The sequence below is a fragment of the Argiope bruennichi genome, chromosome X2, assembly GCF_947563725.1.
Source record: "Argiope bruennichi chromosome X2, qqArgBrue1.1, whole genome shotgun sequence".
Taxonomy (NCBI): domain Eukaryota; kingdom Metazoa; phylum Arthropoda; class Arachnida; order Araneae; family Araneidae; genus Argiope; species Argiope bruennichi.
Window position 1 is genome coordinate 54,840,040 of NC_079163.1, and position 16,645 is coordinate 54,856,684.

Genomic DNA, 16,645 nt, shown 5'->3' on the forward strand with positions numbered 1-16,645 from the left:
TTCATACGTCATTATTATATCTACAGTATTCAAAACAAATAAACAAAAAATTTCATTTCCCTTTTAAATTTCTAAACATTTTCTTTCGTTTTTTTAAATTAATTAATGAAGAACTATTTTAGATACATTATTTTTGCATGAAAATAATGCAAAAAAAGCAATACAAAATAATGACTATTGTAGAATTTGAATAATATGAAGGTGTTCACAAAAATTCAATTAATCTAAAAATCTGAATTAAGAAAAACTTTTAAATGTAGTTAGATAAAACAACGAATTTACACTAAAATTGACATAGTGATTCATTTATAACATTTAAGAATTTTGATAAATGTTACATAACAAACAAATAAACCACGAAATTTAAAAAAATAAAAGAATATTGATAATTTTTTATTATAATTTTATAATAATAATTAGAATAAACGCTTTTAAAAATTTAGATTTTTTTCTTCTTTTTTTTATTGAATAGGTTGAATATCAATCAAGTGAAAAGATTTAAGAACCTTTAACGGTATTTAGTCATGATCGATGCGGATTATAACTAACGAAACCAACTCGGAAATTTTAAAAAATTACAGTTTGTAGTTGAGTAGATAACTTTTGACTAAACAAAATAATTTCATCTTACACAAACCATAATTCAATATTATATTAATAGGAAATTCAAACAGTCAGAGAAAAATTCGAATTGCCTATGAATTAAAAAAGTTCAAATCAGGAAAGATATAAAAATAATAATGATTTAACGCACATTTTGAGAAGCCGGTTTATAGAAATCACTACATATATACATCGTTCTGTTTCAGACACAAATCACTTTCTATACCGAAATGGGATTTTTTTTTTAGAATTATGTCCTAATCCTGGTAATAGTTCAATATATTTATCTAATAAGAATTTTCGAAAATTGCATTTTCCGGACAAAAATCTATTAGGATCTGTCTATTTCGAACACATTTTTCGCAAATGTTGCAAACTGAAAATATATCACCAAATTGCACCCCGCTTCAAAGAAATGTGTATGAGAAAGAGAGAAAGGGAAAATTTTGTCTATGCAGAGAACTGAAAGAATTTCCCTCGCCATTTATCAAACAAGTAAACAAAATAGCAATAAATTTTATGTTACAAATACACAACCTCATCTAGGCAAGGCCGGGCTGCTGAATCCAGCGGCGAGACTAAAGGGAAGTTGTGCCTCAAAGCAGGAAGCGGCGGTTCATGTGAGAGCTGTCTAAACGATGTGTTTTCTTTCTCTCTCTTAATTTTTTTTTTATTTTCATTTATTTATTTAATTATTTTGGCAATCGCGTTTCAGCGTAAAACTAATCGCTGTGAAAAAATGGGCCATATAGGTTAGAAGGAAATTTAAACACGAGAAAATCTTATAGTTAATGATTTAAAAATAAACTGATGATTTCATTTGGAATAAGTTCGAGTACAGTTTTGTAGACTCTGATACGGGGTCCCTTTCGAGTCGGGTTCTATTGGAAACAAACGATTCAGTTGGAAAAAATCTGGCTCTGCTGTCATCAAGAATACAGAATTAAGCAAAATTTCAAATTTAGTGCATTAAAAAGTAAGTGAAAGGTTGATTACATAATTCCTTTACAAACACAAACTATTTAAATAATAATAATGATAATAAAATGTTAAAAGTCAGCAAAACAGTCAAGAAATTTCCAGAAAACTCAGTCCTTGCAAATTCAAACACCAATATAATACTTAATAATTCTTCAGACATTATAATGTCATTTTAAATAGAAATTTACTTACTTTTTTATTCTTTACACTTCGCGCCCTCTCAAGTTGAAGTAAACTTGCCTTCGAGTCTACGAAACTAAATGATTCAAATGTTTCAGATTTAAACTCCTCTACAGATGCAAAATTGTATGCAGGCATCTTGGATAACTCAGGTATCACAGTGGCTACGTTTAGGGAAAGATATAAAAAAAAGGTATTTACCAATTCAAAAGTAAATTAAATTACTTAATACCTGAACTCTTAAAAAAGCAATAAGACGGAATAAAAATTTATCATCGATGAGATAGTAGTTACAGGGGGAGAGGGCGGATAATGTCTAAACTGAAATTCCTAGCAAACTGCTCAATGAGAAAAAGTAAAACATGCTTTTAACTGAAAATTCTCCTCTTGATTTCTCGGTACTATATACATAATTAGTTATAGTATTTGAAAATTTATTTTAAAACAACTTTAAAATTTAAGAAGACAAAGGCATTCAGATATGGAATAGTAGGTATAATTTCAAATTGACATTGAGACAATAGAATGCACAATTTGCCTTCATGGTATTATATAACCTTTATTTTCAAAATTTCTAAAAAAATGCATAAGGATTTTTTTAATCAGAAATTTTACCTTATTTTCTCAGAATAATTTGGAAGATTTCACTTATTAAAATCTAAATTAAATCCCTCATTACTTGTAGCAGACAATACTTTCTTCAACAGTACTTTCATTTCATAACCAATTAATAACCCTTTAAATTAGCAATAATTTTTTTAAGAAAGACTATATAATAATAAGACTTTATAAAACATTCTTTAATGGAACAACTAATGCATATCAGATACTCATTGCTTGAATATTTAAGTAAAAAGTTTAAAGTAATTAAACTCTATTCTGCAATAGTTTGTTACTTTTAGGAGTTCAAATAGAGCAAAATGTTCCATAAACGACATGTCTAAAAATGTTGTTTAATTCATGCATTTATTTGAAATGTTTTAAATTAATCTAATTTTTCATCAGGCCTTTTAAAAAATATTCCTACTGAATTATTTTGAAAAATAAAGCAGATATTTAATGTTTCCATTCCTGCTCAATTTGGATATCTGTCTTCTCGCCAATTTTTCATAATTCAGAATCTGCATTTTCTTTATATCTTATCAGCGTAACAGATTTCAACCATTAATTACAAACTCAACACTTTTCCAATTCTAAGTATCTGAGCGTCTCGTTCACCTTTTATAGTTTCTTTCAGATGCCATGAAAACAAACTTTTCATCAAGTATATGAACAATATATTCCGAAGGAAAAAAAAATCAAAACTTTATATTCTCCCTTCCTTATTAGTATGACTTTACACAAAGGTTTGCATCCAGTTTTAGGATGCAACTAATTGATAAACTCGGAGTTGCTTGGAATTAAGATACTTTCACATATAATTTTTAAGGTAAAAACTTTGTATAAATTATTACGACTATCCCTTGAGCCTTTGTCACTTTTTTGCAGATAAAGGGTGCATTAATTCTTTCTTTCAGTACTTTTAAACATCGCTAAATGACTACTTTAAGCCTAGAAAAATTTTCGAAAAGATATGAAATAGAATTTTTCAAAAATACTGGTAATGTAGACCAAATTCTCACTGTTACAGTATTTCATAATTTTCACCACCAAATATTTAAAGAATTAATAATGATTAAAGAAAAACTTGCACATAAAAGAATTGAGTGTCATTGAAAAGGCAAAATTTTGAATTTTAAACCAGTGTTAAAATATTTCTTCTAATATAATTTACTCTGAGGTTTCTGTAGAAAAATGGATACATTTCAATTAATTTTTAATTAATTCAATATTTTATTAGCTTTTGCACTTTGCAAAGTTGATAGTTTTCTCTCTCTTGTCTTGAAGAAAAAATGTGCAAAATTTGATTGAAATCAGCCCCATCACTTAGGAGATGCTTAATAAAAATATACGCGTACATATATACAATGACACACAATGATTTTTATTTACATTAAGATCAACATTGGGCAATCTTTGTGCTGATGATTAAATTTTCAAAATCGATTCCATAGTTTAAAAAAATAAATTCGAGCACAACTCTCAAATCCGGATAAATTACTATCCTAAATAAATACTATATAGTACAATGAATATGACACTTACGTGCACGTAAAACCGCTGAGCGAGGAATACCAGGAACAGGTGGCTCGAAAAAGCCCATAGGTGCTGAATAAAAACAAATTATTATGATTTTTTATTAGTTGAAAATTTCAGAGATAAAATAAATCGGTATTATTTTAAGAAAGATAATATACTCACTCTGACGAATAGGAGAAGCTCCAAAAGCGAAAGCTCTGTTGAGGTTTCCAGCTATTAAAATTAATAATTCTTGTAACACATACATTTACTCCACAGTTATTCATTATAAAAGTAACCCGCAATTTTCAATATCAGCATGTTCCAATTATATTCTTAATAATTTTAATCTTAAATAACAACAATTGAAATAACCATTATTATAAAAAGAAACACATTATACTCACCGCGACGGTTAGGGACAGATCTAAAACGTTCATTTGGGCTTACATCCGCAGCTAAAAGTTTAATAAATCTAATGTCAGCTTACTAATCTATATTTATTGAAAAGCTATTCAGAATAAATTTATTATAAAATACAAAATGTACTACATGTTCAAGTCAAATTCTTAATAAAATTGTTGAAAAATGAAATAGTTATTTATAATAAAATTATTCTAACGTGAAAATCTATTCAAAATCAGATAACCAATAACATATTTCACACAAAAAAAACCCTACTAATTAGCTTGAAAGAATATAGAAAAATCTAGAAAAGAGTATGCGATTAAGAAAGCATTGACATAGAAAAAAAAAAGCCGTCGCCAGCGGCGTGTTTGTTTCTCTTTTGTCACCTCCCTTGCTTCTTCCCGTCATATTTGGTCAAAATCGAGAAACAAAAGCACTAACATTTGTCTTCAAGGCTATATTTACTCATAAGGGCGCACAGGGCATCTATAAGCCTCATTGCATCCCATCACTACACCATCAAAAAAATACAACAAATTAATCTACCTCTAAATTTATAAAAAAATTAAGACATTAAAATAAAAAAAAAACATATTTTCACCGAGAAAACTATATTAATTACTTTATAATATAAATATATATTTCCATTTTCTGTCCCTTTTGATTATATCACCTACGCATTTAAAATAATTAGCAAAACCCAAAAACAATCCTCCAAACACTATTTTTATTTTATATGAAACCTTATACCTTTAATTTGACATCAATGGTTGCTTGCCTCTCACTAGCCGAAATTTTCAAGAGTTATATTTTAGAGACACTACCTCACACATTTCTCTATCGGGTAAAACACTGACAAAATCCCCAGCCACAACCATTGTACTGATTTCGCCAATTTTTATTTCATATGAAAGTTCAAGATCTCTATATACGCCATCGATAATCACCTGTCCCCATTATCCTTTCTTTTCCAAAAAATATCCAAAATACTACATCGACATATATTTTCTATGGGGGGGGGGTAACACGACAGAATTCCCCCCAACCAAACCTAATGTATCGATTTTGTTAATTTTTATTTCATATTAATGTTCATGCACCCTAGATACACCAGTAATGGTCATCCTCCGTTTTCGTGAGATATCATAAAATAAAACTAAAAGAGCTACCAGTCTCGACAACTTGATCAATTTTGACAATTTTATCCGCCTCTTTGTAATCATAGGTAAACTCATCACAGCAATTTATATTTATTGAGCTGAAGGATAAAAATTGTGAAAGTAGAATTTAAAATAATATTTTCTATTTTTATGGTAAGATATAGTAGATAAACATTGGTTGATATGACACGATTAGTACTATTATTGTGGTGGGTGAACTCCTAGTCGCCCAGAATGGCTAGCATTTAAAGCTAAACACCAGCAATCAGTTGTTCAGGCCGTATTTCTGTTTCATTCGTATTTGGTACATTTAACGCTTTCGGCTAAACATAAACTCATCCAACACTCGGAAATGAAATTATTAATCAAAAAAAATAATAATAAATATTTTCTCATTTCGGAAACTCAAAAATGAGCCAGAGCGCTGTTAAATAAATACTGCCCTGATTTGTACTACGCATTTTGTTCGCATTGACTTTTTCAAGGCGAACTTCAACAATGTCACGATCTGACTTTGGTTCAAAAAGAAAAACCTGGCTAAACAATTGATAGCAGGGTTAACTTTTATTTTACGTTTAAGATAATTCACCAATAATTTCCCGAAAATAGCAATAAAAATTCATCGAAAATCAGGAGTCTGATTCATAAATGTTTTATTTCTCATGCACATAAATTGAAAAGCATTTATCGAGTTTTCGTCCAAATCCTAAAATAGCATTCGAAATGTCAAGTATTAATCATTGGAAATCACAAGTATTGATAAAGTATTTCGGAAATGGAACAGATTTCATGAGATCGTCTTCACTTTTTCTCTTCTTTATTTATTCAAGCATACAGTTTAAATCTGTTAGTGGTTATCACTATTTTTGGATCCAACCTTGTACTTCTCATGAATTTCTTAAACGTAATCTGCGATCCACCTCTTCATTCGAAATATTCCTTTTGTAACGTTCCCCCTTTCCCTCACCTGATAATTGGCATTCCAGCTAGATGTAACATCACCTGTTTCGCCACACATCGTTAAGTGCCTCCGGACTGCCAGATGGGGGATCCTTTTAGCCAGTAGTCATTGTGCCTGGGCATTTTTTGAATCCAGACAAAAGAACCACATATGTTGGTTTCGTCGTTTCAAAGAGATCCATCATACTCCTATCTTCAAGGGGGAAGAATGTCAAAACATCCAGATGTTAAATTTTTTTCCATTATAAAGAGATTCTTCCCATCTTCGAGGAACGTTCAATCACCAGCCACTGTTGCCATTAAGTGTCGAAGTCGGATGGAGTTTAGCCGGTGTTATGAATCATTAATAAATATTTCCATGATCGACTGGAGACCACTGAGGAAGCACTGCTGAGCTGCTATTGGGCGATAATGAGCTCAAGTTCCCCAATGAGAAAAATCAGTAACGGAGGTGTGTGTGTGTGTGTGTGTGTGTGTGTGTGTGTGTGTGTGTGTGTGTGTGTGTGTGTGTGTGTGTGTGTGTGTGTGTGTGTGTGTGTGTGTGTGTGTGTGTGTGTGTGTGTGTGTGTGTGTGTGTGTGTGTGTGTGTGTGTGTGTGTGTGTGTGTGTGTGTGTGTGTGTGTGTGTGTGTGTGTGTGTGTGTGTGTGCGTGTGTTTTCTCCGAATTGATAGAGGAACTATTTCATGATTAACTTTCAACTGTTGTGCATATTTTGTAAATAATATTAACCTAGATGAGAACAAGTTGTTTTGTGTACATATATAAGGCTGTAAATAAAAGAATTGTTTGTTACACTACTCTCTTATTTGATCCGTCAGGATCGACACATTAGACTTTAAAAATTCTTATTCCAAACATAGCATTTTTTCCATTTATAATTAACTTTAATCTCTGATTTCAAAAATATGTTCATTTTTCACTATTTTTATCAAAGAAAAATTTGAGGCTTTACAAAAAAGCATAACTTTTAGAAGACAAATTTTCAAAGAAATGCATGCGACAGGTTTGGCGTAATTCTTTCATAAATGAAGAAATGAAAATATAATAATTATTTTGCATCAAAACAAAACTTAAAAAGATGCCCTGGTTCGTTTTTGAACTTCATATTTGTTGAAAGAAATTCCTACATTTTAGCATAGTTAATTTTATATGTCTGATAACAAACATATTATTATGAAACAACTGATTAAGAGTGTTGCAAGAAAGAGATAAATAGCATTGAATCTTGGTCAGATAATAAAGTACACACCACAAAATGAAGACATTTATCGTCTAAACTAGAACTAACAACATAAATAAATTATATATCAGCAACAAAAGATCTTTAGCGGAATAGTTATATAATAACCATTCATTGCAAAGTTACAACTCTCTTCCTTACTAAATCACATTTAAGTACCAACAATATCGTCAACATTCTGACTAGGCAGACAGTAACCAGAAAGTGTTTCTCCAATCGGGCTCAAATGAGTTTAAATCCAGAGAATGGGATGGCGGTTTCAGAACTTCTTAATAGTTACTGAAACACTAGAGACGAATGTTGCGAGCTGTATGCTTAGAATCGATATCCTTCGTTAGGACTTTTTTAAAGTTGTTTCCAAATTCCAAATTTTAGAAAATAGATGTTTTTTTTTTTTTTTGTTTTTTTTTTACAAAGCAGCTGTGATTTATAATGACATCCATAAAGTCCATCCTTTTTTTTTTCTCCACGCTATTGCACGCCATTTGTAATCAAAAATTTCAATTTGTTCTAATCTGCAGACAGGACGTAAGCCTAAAAAGATATTACTTTACTCATTAATGATTTCGAGAAGAAAAGTTAGATCATTCAGTTCATTCTCACAAAAAAATTATCTTCTGGCTGGATACGCATGTTTATCTCAAGATTCGCACAGTTTCTAATGAAGCTGAAGTAGAAAAGTTTTCACTAAATTCTGCAGAGATTTTTAAAGCTGCCGACAGTTGATTCTTTGCAGTTTTTTCTCAAAATAAATCTCTGCTTACAACGAGGTTTTTAGCTTTGTAGAATTTCCGATTCGATTTTCTTTTCCATTATTTATCACATAATAAACAGTTGAATACGATAAAATTTATCAGTTTAGCAATATTTAATACTCATTTAACACTTTTATGATGAAAATAATTAGATTTCTAACATCATCCATTGTTTCCTTAAGCTTAGAAACATTTTTAAACTACGAAATATTTTTTAAGAAATATAGAAGCAAAGATAAAACCAAACTACATTTAATATGTAATAAAAAAACAACAACTACCAAACGATATTTAATATATCGTCATTACAAAACTGGAAAAGGAAAACAATTGACAATACTTTTTTTTTTCAATGAATTCAACCGAAAATGTATTGCTATTCGAACATTTTCATAACTTGTTTTTCTCTTGTCTATTTTGGTTTTTAGAATAAAACGATATCATCTTCAGATTAAAAAAATCATTGTGGTTATGCCTATCTATCTATGTATATATAGGTTCCACATCCCCACCTAAACTTGATCGAGTTCGACGTAATTTTGCACTTATTATTTAAGGTAAGAGAAAGAATACTGTTAACTTTTCAACGATCACGAGTTAATTAAAAATTCGATTAATAAGAAATTAACTAAAATTCGACCCTTTCTACACAGTAATTTCTGGGAAAATTATTCCATAAGAAATATTTTAAAACCATTTTAATATTCAAAAATTTACAATTTCAATGATAATTTTATTTAAAATTGTAATTTTCGATTACCCATTTTTTAACATATTTACAGTGGGAAATTTTTTTGCATGTTTAAGTTCTTTAGTGATTTGAAAATTATCTACTTCACTGTCTTTTTTTTTTTTTTTTTTTTGCAATTTGAGTTTTGAAGTAGAAGTGGAGGTACAAAAAATTAAATATATGCACAGCAACATGATTACGCAAACGTATACTTTCTTTCGTAACACAATTTAAATCAGCATTTCAGACAGCAGTTTTTTAAAAAAATTATATATACTACAAAAATTGGTTTTTCTGATCCCTTGTGGTTACTTAAATAATTGTTTTCAATATCGCTGCATCTTTGATGCTCCATACAAAACAAAAACGCTATACACTTGACACAAACATCACTTCCATAACTTATACTCGTCTTTTAATTTTTCAGAAGAAACTCGCTTTCTTTTTGGCACTTTCGAAAAATCAATACTTATACAAAAAATTGAAGGAAATAACGAGAGATAAGTAAGCGATTATTTTGTTACACAGGAATATATATATATATATATAAGGTTGCAACAAGTGTGTGTGTACACAATGTTTTCTTTTATTGGCATTAATGACGAAAACTTTTTCAAATAAGTCGGATATTCCAAATTACAAACAAAATTTTCTCTCACAATTACTTCGGGCATTTTAGAGCTACACAAGTTTGAAAGCGGGACATATGATAATATTATTATAATCACTAATAACAAGAAATTTCTGGACAAAGTTATTATAAAAATATATTGATTAGTACTTAGAATACAATTTAATCGCAACACGTTTTATTTTTAATATTTCCTCAAAAAGCCTCTTCATTACCATATAAGATACAACTGTCAAACTTGAAAGAAGCAATTTGAATTTGCTCTTCTTTCAGAGCAGCTGTTCTAATTTTGATCATGTAAGTGCTCCCCTTTTTTCCATAGTTGTTGAAGAAATTTAATATACACTCGAATCCGATATAATTTTTAATGTTCTTCTAAGATATGCAATGCGTTTCCTTAAAATATTTATGGTTCTTGCATGAATTGCAAGAGAGTTCATAAATTTAATTATAGAGTTAACGGCTATAACAATTGCATGCTTTTATTCCTTTAAACTTCAGAAACTCGTTTTGTATAAATCCCTATTTTGGCTTATGCGTTTTTCTCAATGGTTTCAAGCTTTTTGAAAATTTGTATTGATTAAAGCGTTTTGGAAAGTTGTACTTATTTATTTATTATTACATTTCGATATGAATAAATTTCTTCATAAAAATAATAAACTTGTATTTTCATCACTTTTTTTTTTAAATATAACGGATATTTTCTCAATAAATGGATTTATTGTGAAAAATAGGAAAATAACCTTATGACTTTTATTTTATTGCTTTCAAAAAAGATGTTTTGCGAACTTTTAAATGTGAAAGTGAAAAAAAAATTAATTAAAAATACAGTAGCACTAACAAACATGCATTTTTCAGTTTTTCAACATTACAACTACCTTCACAATTTTAGCTTGAAATGAATGGTTGTTTTACCTTCAAGCATCTTAAATTAAATCAACTTACTATGCATGAATTTTGTTTATATGGTCCAATAAATGGATATTCTTTCAATTATTATCCCTAAACAGAAGGGACAGCTACATGTGATTATGCTAAATGCTTCATATAATATATATAAAAAAAATTAAAAATTTCGTACCAAATGTACTAAAGTACGGAAGAGGTTCTGGGGGTATATTTCTTTCCGATTCTGGAAAATCAGCATCTAAAAATGTATAAAATACTTCCATTAGAGTGAACGCAATTTTATTAACAATCCATTCAATTCAAATGCACACAAAAAATAATCATTAACATTTTCTTAAAACGCAACAAAAGAAAAGATTTTCAAAATTATAAATATTTAATCAACTTTAAATTAAAAAAATCAAGTTAATAAATAACGTTACAAGTCAAATATTCATAATTTCAGAGGCGGAAACAAAAGGACAATACTTAAAGGTACACAGGGAATAATGTCCTTTTGTAATTTCTTAATTGATCATAATATAGAATGTGAATTTATATTTCAAAAAGAACACAGTGAAAATTCCAAGAATAGGAACCACATACACACAAGAAAAGAAAAAAAAAAAAAAAAGGAAAAGGAATTTTATATCATAAAAGTTGAAAATATAAATATTACACAATATACTATTTTTTAAAGTGAATTGCATTTTTATAATACATGATTATCAAAATATACTACCGTATTAAAATTATCTTATTCCTTGCGATGCAATAAATTATAAATGTACAGTTAATAAAAGATAATTTGAATGGTAATGAAAAAATCATACCAGAAGAAACATTGTTAAAATGAGACATATAATAATGTCTAAAAATTTCGTTAGTCTCTTATATTATTACATTTAACCTTTCTAAAAGAGAAAATTATTCAAATACAAAGCAAGCCCCAGTCATTTAAGATCACATAGAGATGTGTGATGCGAGGTTTTGAAGAAAATCTTCTTTTATGCAAAAAAGAAACTTGTTTCATATGGCTTTGAAGTCTGGTTCAATAGAACAATTTACGTAATAAAGAGCTAGGACTCCTCCTGATTCAAAATTATGACGCCTTGCCAGATCCTTCAGCAAGGACCAGCCTCAAGTGGAAAGCTGCAATATTGCCCTTGACTCTGATGGTCGAATTCCTCAGGATAACAAAACAGCTGCGAACATATTGGGCAAATGTTATAAAAGCATAAGCCACTTGAGCTTTGCCAGAGATGACAAACAGTTAAGAAACAAAGCCAAAAAAATGGTCCATAATTGCTCTTTTGGGAAGTCCCATTTTTTATGATCTATTCATGATGCACAAAATGGATGTTCCCCTTGAGGCAATGGACAATAGAAAATCTCCGGGACCAGATAATATCCATGGACTTATGGTTAAACAACTCGGTACTCAGGGAAAAGAAAGACTTTTAAAGATCTTTAATCTTTCATAGAAACTGGGCAGATTTCCACGGGAGTAGAAGCGGGCTATTATTATCCCTTTCCTAAAACCTGGAAAGGATGCTAGCTCCGTGGAGAGCTTTAGGCCCATATCGTTGACATCTTTCGATTGCAAGCTCGTGGAGAGGCTTGTCCTGGCCAGGTTGAACTTTTATTTGTCCTCAAATGGACTGCTCCCAAAGGAGCAATATGGCTTTAGAAAAGGACATAGTACTATTGATCAGGTATTATTCTTTTGCCAGAACGTCAGAGATTCTCAAAACTTAAAACCAACAAACCACACTGTGGCTGTCCTTTTGGACATGAGTAGAGCTTTTGACAGAGTCTGGAGACAAAAGCTCATTACGAAACTTTATGATGGAAGGAAGAGCTCTGCCTTGGATTTCTGACTTTTTACAGCTCAGATCAATAAGAGTAAAAGACAAAAGTACTTTGTCTGACCCTTTTGGACTGAGACATGGATTACCTCAGGGGTCAGTATTGAGTCCGTTATTGTTTTCTCTATATATTGCTGGTATCGAAGAGGTAATCAGTAATTACTGTAACGTGGGACTTTTTGCCTCTAACCTCAACTCTGCACTTACCGAGGTAATTGTTTTCGCTGAAACACATAAACTGATTTATCAGAGTCCTTGGTTACTTTCTTTACTACCAACAGACGACTTTATAACTACCACCCAGGTGTCTTAATGAATGGCTGTCAATTAAATTATGCAAAAAATGCCAAATACTTGGGCTATGTTCTCGATCAAGAGATATTGAGCAACAAACATATAGAGGCTCTTGTCAATAAATGTAGGAAAAGACTCAACATACTTAAATATATTTCTAGACGAGATTGGGGTGCAGATGTTAATACACTGAGAACCACCAACATCTCTCTGATCAGATCAATTCTAGTGTATGGTTTTCCAATTTACTTTTGTGCCTCAAAAGCTAACTTAGACAAACTTGAAAGAGTGCAATTAAATGCTTCAAGAAAAATTACTGGCCTTCGTAATAGCTCCACTAATGATATTGTACTGTACAAGAATGAATGAAACCACCTCTTTCTCTGAGAAGAAGAAACTGTCTTTCAAAATATTACAACAAGATCTTTAGCTACAATGATCAGCACAGAACTTCTGCTTATACTCATTCATGGCATAATAATAAGCGTTTAAAGAAACACCGCCCTTTTTTCTTCGCAAAAGAGATGAGTCTACCTTCTGGAGATCTGGAACCACATTCCTTAAAGCCTTATTGGAATTTTAAGTTTCACCCTGATCGAATTCATTTCCATACTGATCTCTTGGCCAAGATTAGCAAAAAGTTAGAGTTACCTGAATTATTAGACAAATGTCTCTGGAAACAATTCATAGCATTCCATCTTCAGCTCTGAAAATGTACATTGATGGCAGTAAAGGAGATGGCGTGCACATTGAGACTCCTGAAGGAGCTACTGATATTTTGATTAGAAATCCTGTCAACTGTATTCAGGTCCGAACTTATTGCAATCTAAAAGGGACTTCAATATATCGACACGTTCTCTGAAATTGTCTTCGGGAACATTTGGATTTTAACGGACAGTTGTGCCTCTATACAGCACCTTCTCATTGGACGAAAGTGGGGGACAAGATTAGCATGAATATCTCAGACCTTATTGCCAGGCTCTCCGCTGAACATTCTATACACTTTCAGTGGGTTCCCTCACAAGTTGGTTTAAATGGTAATGAGACAGCGGATAACTTAGCTAAGACTGCCTCAGCTGACATATTTCATGGTGATGCAACCCTAACTTATTCTGAAATTTCACCTATCAAAAAGATGGAATCGAGTGCACTTTGGAGAGTCCCACCTGCCCACCCTTGGTACTTCGGTAAGAGTCCCGGTTGGTGTCATCGTCCGAATATCTCTATAAAACAGCAAACGGCTGTCTTTCTCGTTTTTTGAGTGGACACACCAAATCCCTCACCTTCCAACACGGATGAAGGATCTTTGCTGAATGTCCTTGGTGCAAGGCAGATCAAGCCTCCCCCAATCATATTCTTAAATGTTTAAATTTTACAATTTTTGAGATTTTAAGGTATCCGCTTTCGTTTTTAGACTTTTTAGAGATCTTTGGTTTCATGTAGGTGGTATAGCGCAGGCTATACCACCTGGGATCAGAAACAACAACAACATAATAAAGATGTTGAAAATGCTCAGAGAGATTAAAAAGCATAACAAACATAAAACACTGTGTATACAAAAGCAATGCAGATATTATCCGTCTATTTGCCCAAGTGTGAAGGATAATATTAAATATAATGAACTACATTTTTTTAAAAATAATAATAGATGAATAAATAAAACTTTTTGAAATGTTTCTCTAAAAAGTCATGCATAGATTTTGATAGCAATAAAGAAGTGGAAATATATATATCAATGCTGCCAAATTAGATAGGGAAATTAGGGAGGGTAATAGCCAAATGCAGACAAAAGGAAATTGCCAAAGAACAGAAATCCAGGTAAAAAAGGCAAACTTCAGTTCATTTATTCAGCTGAAGATAATACGATTTTCTAAGTTACTAAGCATTCACCAAAATGAGAAACAATGAAATAGACCTATAATAGGTGGGCGCACAAACTTGTAAAAGGACAAGATACAAAAGCTGTCTGTCGATGAAATATATAAAAATTTGCAAATATAGGATTTTATTAATACTAGGAAATGCAGAAATTATCTTTTTGGTTTGATGCCAGAAGTAAATATCGATGTTGTAAAGGATATTTCTTTTATAAACAAAATTTGCACATCTAACAACGGTTTTTCATTTAACTACTATATATATGCCTATATATATATATATTATTAAGCCTTAACTCAACACCTAATGCAGGCAAATCATATTTATTTGTAACCATTTCTTAAAATTTGAGAAATAAGTCGCAACAGAAATTTTAATGTGAAATAAATAATTCAGAAATTATTAAAAACTACCAGAAGCACTAAATAATCATCCAAATAATAAAAACTCGCTTATTAGAACAAATAATGAACAGCGATTGAGATTAAATATCATCTTTTTCTTCAAAACTGTTTTATACAAATGCTCATTACTGTTTCTGTCCAATTTGTTCCACCTTTTTCATTCATTGCACAAATTATGTTTTTTTGCAAAATCTTTTAGTTCCTTTTTATATTTCACTTTTCACTTAAAAATGGTTTCTGGATTATTTTTGAAATATAAGATTTTTTTAATTTTAAGTAAAATTTGTATTAATATTTTTCCATTCACAGTTATTACTTCAAAACTTATCAATTGATAGTTATTATTTTGTAAATTACGAAAACCTTTGGGTGAGTCGGAGAAGCCATCGTATTATACACATCAGTTTAACACATATTTAAGATGATTATCTTGAAACAAGTGGCACAAAAATTTATATTCGGCCATTTTAATCTCTCCTATTGCCAGAATTAATTACTAAATTAAAATAACTTTTTATTCATCAATACTAAAAATTATTTTTAACATAAATTTTTTTTAAAAAAATCAAGAGAAATATTTAGGCATAAGAACAATAATTCAAAATCTGTCATTTGAGAAATGCTACAGACCAGAATAGTTTTAAAGTTTTCAACACATTTCCAATGCTTTTAAAATATTTTGTCACTAATCCGAATTGAAAATTTTGAAAACAATTACCATCTTTCTCTAATGCATCACTAAGTCAAATCTTAGTAAAATAGAATAAGCACTAAAGAATTTAGGAAAATCATTACACAATTAATCAATGATTTCAATAATAAACTTTAATGCAACATTAACAATAAAGGAAATTGCTATTCCATTTTATATGTCAGAATACTACACTACATATATCAATACCATCAAATTAAGAAATAAATTGTTATTAATTAATTAAATGATTAACTAAAATTTAAGTATAGCACCAATTTTTCTACTAATCAAAAACAAGAAGCTGAATACTTTTCTCTAGTTTCTAAAATAATAATAATAATAATTAAATGAGGGTTAAATCTTTGTTTTCTGAGCGATTTCACATTTTCATGATGCTTAGTAATAAATTTTTAGAGTATAATACTGCCATATATTAAGTGTATTCAAACTAAAAATAAAATTTAGCTCTAATAAATAAGTTATTTAGCCTGCACTAATTCAGTAATAAAATTTGACTTGATTTAAGTTAGAGCTATACAAGGACTATTTTGAGATGGACCAACTAATTTTGGCCTATTTCAAATAACAAGAATACCATTTGAGCCAAATCTCTCTCAAAACCTCCTAGGCAGCATCAAGAGGGGAAGACATAATCTTGACAAAATTAATGTGCACTAAACATACACACATAAGAGCTCATTGGCGGAAGCAGGAATGAATCTGCAATCTTCAAATCCCCAAGATGAGTCTACCACCAAACTACTATAAATGGGATAAAAGATGCAAACTAATATAGCTGAAAGCAGATTCAGGTTCATATTAAAAATAACTCATCAATATTTTCAGCATTTT

At 30.4% G+C, this 16,645-nt stretch overlaps 1 protein-coding gene across 1 annotated transcript in view; it reads right to left on the minus strand.

Annotated features, from left to right (window-relative positions):
- LOC129961002 (telomerase protein component 1-like) overlaps window positions 1–16,645 on the minus strand; it is a 148,024-nt gene that overhangs the window by 123,129 nt on the left and 8,250 nt on the right. The window contains exons 7-11 of the mRNA XM_056074793.1: window positions 10,849–10,914; window positions 4,290–4,340; window positions 4,066–4,116; window positions 3,910–3,972; window positions 1,777–1,928 (exon numbers count right to left, since the gene is read on the minus strand). Of these exons, the coding sequence (XP_055930768.1) occupies window positions 1,777–1,928; window positions 3,910–3,972; window positions 4,066–4,116; window positions 4,290–4,340; window positions 10,849–10,914 (383 nt within the window). The remainder of the gene's footprint in view (window positions 1–1,776; window positions 1,929–3,909; window positions 3,973–4,065; window positions 4,117–4,289; window positions 4,341–10,848; window positions 10,915–16,645) is intronic.